General features: G+C 27.5%; 1 protein-coding gene across 6 annotated transcripts; it reads left to right on the top strand.

Annotated features, from left to right (window-relative positions):
* Positions 1 to 576: 576 nt before the first annotated feature.
* LOC132929538 (uncharacterized) lies at positions 577 to 7,243 on the top strand. Of its 6 annotated transcripts, none has more exons than XM_060994933.1 (8): positions 577 to 716; positions 801 to 893; positions 1,905 to 2,127; positions 3,556 to 3,680; positions 3,740 to 3,884; positions 5,022 to 5,167; positions 6,375 to 6,459; positions 6,955 to 7,243. In XM_060994933.1, the coding sequence occupies exons 3-8, from the start codon at positions 2,068 to 2,070 to the stop codon at positions 6,985 to 6,987; spliced, it is 594 nt and encodes a 197-aa protein (XP_060850916.1). In that variant the 5' UTR covers positions 577 to 716; positions 801 to 893; positions 1,905 to 2,067; the 3' UTR covers positions 6,988 to 7,243. The 6 variants fall into 6 exon arrangements, with proteins under 6 accessions (XP_060850916.1, XP_060850920.1, XP_060850919.1 ...); XM_060994937.1 differs by having other exon boundaries at positions 801 to 897; XM_060994936.1 differs by having other exon boundaries at positions 584 to 716; positions 783 to 893.
* The last annotated feature ends 30 nt before the right edge of the window (positions 7,244 to 7,273 follow it).

The following is a 7,273-nucleotide window of genomic DNA, read 5'->3' as shown; positions in this document are numbered from 1 at the left end:
CCTCGAAATTTTTTTCAGTTACAGCCTATTAATGTATAATATGGTAGTAACTAGTAACACAATAATTATGATATGATTTTTGATTAGATACTGTTAAGTACTTAAATGTACAATAAATTATCATTTATTTTCATTTTAATAATATTTAAAACAAATATTAATTAATCGTTATTATAATGTTTTTATTTTAATTAAGTAAAGTAACTCAAGCTGTACTGAGTATAATAAATATTACTTTTACGTAATATTTTAAAATGACCAATATATATTATTTAGCACAATTGGTCTACAGACTCTAAAAATAATCGAGCACAACTGGTCCACCGACTATGAAATGTGTTGAGCGCGATTGGTACCTATGTGAAAAGGTCATTTATGCGCATAGTATAAACTCCCGTTCCGTCACTTGACGTTTGTAACCGAACACGAAATATTGCATGTATAGGACATAGGTATCTACATGCTGTGCGTTTAGAAAAAAAAAATTGTACCACGTCCAAAGAACCGAGGTAAATATAACTCGGTTTTGTTTTCGAACGGACCCGACAAGAGTAGAAAAAATTTCGTTATGCCGCTTAGTCTCTAAATCACCGCGGTACACGACAATAGCGGATGTTGTGATGACAATCCCGTGTGAAATGTGAATAGACTACCTACGCCGTACCATCACAATAATAATAATTAATAATCAACATCTGCACGGCGCGCACAACAGTGTAATAAATTGTTATATAACCATTTTCGTAGTCATTTGATCAATCTAAAATTTAATCGCGATTTAGACTTGCTTTTTACCATAGGTACTACAACCACACACATCTCTTTCAATAACCGGCCATTGGAGGAGAACACCAATCCGGCTAGCAAAACCGTTTGGGCTCAGAAAAACCACTGTGTGTACGAAAAAAATGAAAACCGACACCTATCTAGTTGTTAAGGGGACGTCACACTCACGCGTGTTGTCTCTGTTTTACAAACGTACAGCATGGACAATTTGAGTTCAGTAAAACCGATTCTGTGTTGTTATAGCTAATATTAGGGTGATTTATGTATGGCACCTATACGATCAAACTTGAAGGTAAGAATGTGAGATCGTCGTCCGCAATAATCTCTCGTTGGGCTTTTATGCGATATTTTAATTTGAAAACGTTTCATGAATATGTAGTTTATAAAAATCAACTGACATCACGGATAATGCTTGGCTTACGTTTAAGTTTGATCATACGGATCAGTACATCAATTCACTTTAATGTTAAAATTAACGACACATAATAATATTGTTCCCACTGAACACAGATTTGCAGTCATGCTCAGAGGCGTATCCACAATTTTTTTTAGCGGAGGAGGAACACACTGTCTAAAATTTTACCATATACACTACCTATTATCAAAAAGGAATAAGAAAATAAATCAAATATTTAATGTTTTAAATGCAAATAATTTATTTATATTTTCAGTCAGTTATTAATAATATAATATATGTACATAATAATAAATAGTAATTTAATAATAAAAACGGGTGTTTCAGTCCAAACAAAATTATAAGTGTATCTATAACAGTAGCAATTGTACAAAATTATTTTGACCAATCTGCGAGTTGCAATTTTGTCGGTGCTTTTTTTGTGACATATTGTAGTATGCTTTCATGTATACGAATAAATATAAATCTTTAAAACTAAAAATAGTAAATACTGCCAACGAGGGGGGGCATGGCACCTGTGCCCCTCCCCCCACTTGATACGTCACTGGACTCATGCTGTACGTTTGTAAGACAGAAAAAACATGCGAGTATGGTGTCCTCTTTAATAATATTATTATACAATTGATAATAATATTGCATGCAAGTCCGAAAATCCGTCGATCCGGTAAAAGCGACAAAATTTAAAATTATGTTTCGACTATAGGCGTAACTAGTAGCGCCATCTCACGGACAGAGTACCGTCGGCCGACGACCGAGTGCGCGGTGTAGATAGCGTCCGCTAAACTCTTCGACCTTCGCCCCGCCACCGACGGCGGCGATTTCGAGTACCACCGCGACACTGGACGCTAATACGCTATCTGGCTAGCATGGGCCTGTTGTTCCGCCGATTGTTGCCGTCAACTGTTGTCGTCTCCTCGTCGTTAATCGTGAGTATCTGTACTGGAATTCATTTTAAATTCTTAAAGAACATTAAATTGATCATTTAAACACGCTGTAGATCGTCGGTCGCCTGATAATATTCATAGAGATTTTCGCCGGTCCCTTAGCGTTAGCGCTTTCATGTGTGTGTGGTCAAAAGAATCGCAGGCAAAAATGTAAAATGCGATGGGCATTTGGCAAAGGGCGGGACTAGACATTTTTTCTCTTTGATTTTCGCTAACCGTAAGGTTGTAGGGCGTTTCGACTTTGTAAGTCGTGTGCGTCGGTATTTGAATATTTGATATTGAAATTATTGAATGCGCAATCAATGCATTATTGTTCTAGTGTCATTCTTGGAAATTACGCTTTACGACTATTTTCGTTTTTATACCTGCCAATTATTGTTGTTCATATTCTATAATCGAAATTTAATCGTAAAAATGCAAACCATTGAAATTATTAATATTATTATTATTTATTAGCGACATTAGCGTTGATAATCTGACTGCTTTAAAAATGTTTAGCCAATAGTAATTGTAGGAATTTAGTTATTCTTATAAATATTCGTATACCTTAGTTTATAATATTTATTTATACCTATAGAATTACAGAACCAATTAGCATGGGCGTCGTTACTATGACGATGAGTGCCATACCAGTAAATAATGACAATAACAAATTAATGGTCAACAAATAGCTAATTGTTTTAGCATTATTATTATTGTCAGGTTTTGATTAATAAAAATGAAATGATAGCTGATGTATAGATTTATAATATTATACAATTGTACATACCAGTTGTAAATGTTAAAATGTACCATATATTAAAGTTACTTTAGAAATAGGTACTTCAAATTAATATAGTTTAATATATTATATAAATAGCAGAGAATTACCTATTTCATATTTGAGTTTTGATTCAAAATAATGTTTTGAATAAATTGTTTGATGTTGTTATCAATTAGATAATTTATTATTTACATTAACAGTGTATGATATATATAAATTTTAATTTTAAATTTTTTTATTGTAAATTTATAAATACCTATAGTATTTAACTAGGTATATTAATTATATTTCTATGATAACTATTTTCTTACAATGTTGCTAGCTACTCATAATTAGATATATATGATTATAATGACCAAGGTCAAGGTGTTTTTACTGATAATATACAAACTATAGGCAATGTTGACACACATTAATATTCATTCTTTAATTTAACAATGGTAAACATTTCAACAAGTAGCATTTTGTTTGTATTAGTATTGGCTGTTGCTTTAGTGTTAAGCTTTTATTGGCCCGTGAGTAATGTATTAATAATAGTTATGTAATAATTTTTATTGATTTTGTGAACTATGTACTTAGATTTTCAAAGCCTTTGAGCTTACTTAATCTTATATAATAAATCAGTTTTTTTTATTTATATGCATTAGTTTCAGAGCAAAAGTCTTAGTAGCACAACAAACAAAATGGCTGAAGATTGGAAGAACGCTAAATCTGTGTATGATTTCACAGTAAAGGACATCAAGGGAGAAGATGTATCGTTGGAAAAATACAAGTATATAGTGTTATACCAAAACAACTTCTGTTAAAACCTAATCTTTTTTGTTTTTTTAGAGGTTTTGTGTTGATCATTGTAAATGTAGCATCCAAATGTGGTTATACATCTAAGCATTACAAAGAATTAATTGAGCTGGATGAGAAGTATCATGAAAAGGGGTTAAGAATTCTCGGGTTTCCATGTAATCAATTTGGGGGACAGGTAAATGTACTACAATAATAATAGAGAATTTTAATAATTTATATTAGTCATTTAAATTTATTTTTAGTCTTTGTAAAATTTTCTTTTTATATAATACTCAAATTAGTTTAATTTATATGTAATTTTATGAAGTTAAATCATTTGGCACTTGACCATTTTCCTGTATGCTAATAATTCCAACCCATAATTTATAATGACAAGCATATCCCTTACGTTAAACTTTTATCTAAATTCCAGTAAGATGAACTTATAAGGAATCTTATGTATAATCTTTTGAGGTTTAGGTATGAAAATATAAATTTTTATATTGACTATTGATTGATTTAAACACCTTGATTTGTTAGCTTTAAATCTTACAAGCAACTTTTTTAATTTATTTATTTGAAAAAACATAATTAGTTGTTGAACAACCAATAGTATGTACAATATTTATTATTTTTAAATGTTTAAAGTCATATTTGAATAAGTGAATGTTTAATTTTGATATATGAGGAATCCAAACTTATTATACAAATGCATAATGCTTAATTAGATAAATCAATATGTTGAAATGAAAAAAAAAACTTTTTAACAAATAAAAAAAATTGTTCAAATGTTATATTTTAAAATGTCATTCTATCACTGGTGGTAAATGTTCCACTACCTGGTAGCAATTGACCGGATATCAATTTATGTGTTTTGAATTACAATTAATTTTTTTGTATTTCGATAATATATTTAGAACTGCTTGCATTATTATATGTTCACAACTTTATCAATAGATAGCTATTTTCTGCAATGATTTTTGTATAGATTTAACTTAAGTTCATTCAGCTAGAAAACTTTTAAACTTGTTAATTTTTCTGAACTCGAGGAAATGTTTAAATTTATTTAATTATAGTCTCAATATTTACTATGTATTCATATGTATTATTATATTTAAAAAAATATTTTGGTTTAAACTAATATAAAATTTGAAAACAGTAAACAATTTTTAAAAAATCTAATAAAACCTTAAATTAAATTAACTTAAAAAATACTGCAGGTAATCATTGATCAAAAAATAAAGTTATCATCTGCTTATTAATATTATATATATTTATTTATAGTTAATACCTAATACATTGCTTACATAATATTCAATATCATATTTTATAGGAACCTGGTGATGCTGAAAATATTTGTAGCTTTACTGCAAAAAAAAATGTTAAATTTGACATATTTGAAAAAATCGATGTTAATGGCAATGACGCACATCCATTGTGGAAGTATTTGAAATCAAAACAAGGTGGTTTGTTGATTGAGTAAGTAAATATGGTGATTTCATTTTAATGTACTGACAATGAATATTTGAATGATTCTTTAGATATATAAATATTTATTTTATATTTTATGATTTATGAAATAATAATGTATTGTTTGTTGTTGTAGTACTTACTTTTCAGAATATATTCTAATTGATAAATTTTAAATATTACATTTTTTTTTTTACTTTATTTTACATAATAGAGCATAGTTATAATATTATTTATAGTTATTTAATTAAAGGGTGCCTCTAAAAGAACGCTGGATTTAAAACTTTTAGATAAAATTTATTTATGTAAAAATAACAAATAAAAACATATCATTCTCTTCAGAAGAGGTTGAGGCTTAAACACGAAAAACAATATTAGGCATATGGCTCGCTCCCTCCTTCTAGCCCTACACACAATCTTTTAGTCCATAAAATTCTTAATCACCCAATCACATATTTCCCCATCAAGTTTGTAGAGAATGTGTCCAAACATCAAATCTACCCACTTTGATTTTACGATTTGACACTGTGAATTTTTCTATGATTGGGAAAATACACTGAGTCTCACCAGTTCACCAGAACTAACTATGCAATTTGTTGGATCCTTGATTTATGAAATATCAATATCTGATTGGTTGATGAAGAATTTCATGGATTGAATGATCACGTGTAGGGCTGGTAGGAAAGGCATATGTTTGATATTATATTTCATGTTTAAACCTCAACTTCTTGTTATAATGTTGATGATTTAACTCTAATCTTTTCTTTCACTTACACAAACATGAACAAAAATGTTAACTGCTTTTTTTCTTAATACTGTTCAAATGAAAATTTAATTTGTGGTACAAACAATTAAAAATAAGTTATATTTTGCAGAGTTTGTAAACTTATAGTCCATTATTTATTACTCACAAAAGTGGAAGAATTCAGCATAAATTTTACTTTTTTTAGACTTAAAGCATTAAAAACCATTAAAATATATGCTCATAAAATATATAAAATAAATAAATTGAATTTATTAATCAAAATTTGACATTCATGTTAATAATGTTAATAATAAAATGAGAACACTCAAAATTAATTAAATATAATTTATAGATACTTAGAAGTTATTAATAGAGACTTGTAATAAATACGATTTTATGTGTCTTGGAAACATGTATTATTAATATTTATTTAAATATTTTAATTCCATGTGTATTATTTTTATCTTTCAGTTCTATTAAATGGAATTTCACCAAATTCATTGTTGACAAAGACGGTCAACCAGTTGAGAGGCATGCTGCGAATGTTAGCCCTTTGGTAATATGGTTTTTTATTTAATTAATTTACATAATATAAGTTAATAAACTATTTTTTTAATTTTTATCTCAGATTAACTAAATAACTTATAATATATTTTAAGTGTATTAATATTTAAAAGTTAATTTAATTAATTTTTTATTTTATTAAAATAAAATACATTTTCATTTCATAATAAAAGTTTTTAAATTCAAAACAAAAAAATCAGAAAGCAAAATTAAAAATACACAATGTAAATAATATATGAAAAAGTATCTTCCTTATTTATTATTGTCGCCATAAATTCAATACAACTGCAAATTTATTGTTCAAAATTGTTATGTCGTAGTTCTCTAACCTATTTTCATAAATATCTTAAATATTATCTTATTTAAATAAATTAAGCAATAATAATTTGTATTAAGTAATAAGTACAAGACAAGGGTAAAATAAACTTAAATATAATTCATCAAAAATGTATGGTTTTATTATAATATTATTTATTATTTTTTTCAGGGCCTGGAAAAGAATTTGGAAAAATATTTTTAAACCTTAATGATCAAAACAATGATGTGTAATCATTTATATCTCAATTTAATCTATAAAGTAATTCAATTTGTTTTTCACAACATTAATAAGGCTGCAAGATGTAATACTTATATTGGCTATTAAGAATTATTTTTATTTTATTTATTTGTTTTTAGAATTCTTTATTTGTATAATATCATAATTTTGATCTTTGATGTATAAAGCAATAATTATGTGTATGCGTACTTTTTGTTTGTTAAAATATGGATCAGATCAATTATTTGTTTTTATTTACCAATTGTTTACT

The sequence above is a fragment of the Rhopalosiphum padi genome, chromosome 4 (assembly GCF_020882245.1).
Source record: "Rhopalosiphum padi isolate XX-2018 chromosome 4, ASM2088224v1, whole genome shotgun sequence".
NCBI classification, from domain to species: domain Eukaryota; kingdom Metazoa; phylum Arthropoda; class Insecta; order Hemiptera; family Aphididae; genus Rhopalosiphum; species Rhopalosiphum padi.
This window is presented reverse-complemented; position numbering and strand designations above follow the sequence as displayed.

What these genes read in the sequence shown, in the direction of transcription:
- LOC132929538 (XM_060994932.1), top strand. Translation starts at nt 3,346, where the DNA reads ATGGTAAACATTTCAACAAGTAGCATTTTGTTTGTATTAGTATTGGCT. An exon ending in TGTTAAGCTTTTATTGGCCC is followed by an intron (nt 3,424 to 3,555) that starts GTGAGTAATGTA and finishes TATATGCATTAG; the next exon opens with TTTCAGAGCAAAAGTCTTAG. An exon ending in CAAGGTGGTTTGTTGATTGA is followed by an intron (nt 5,168 to 6,374) that starts GTAAGTAAATAT and finishes TTTATCTTTCAG; the next exon opens with TTCTATTAAATGGAATTTCA.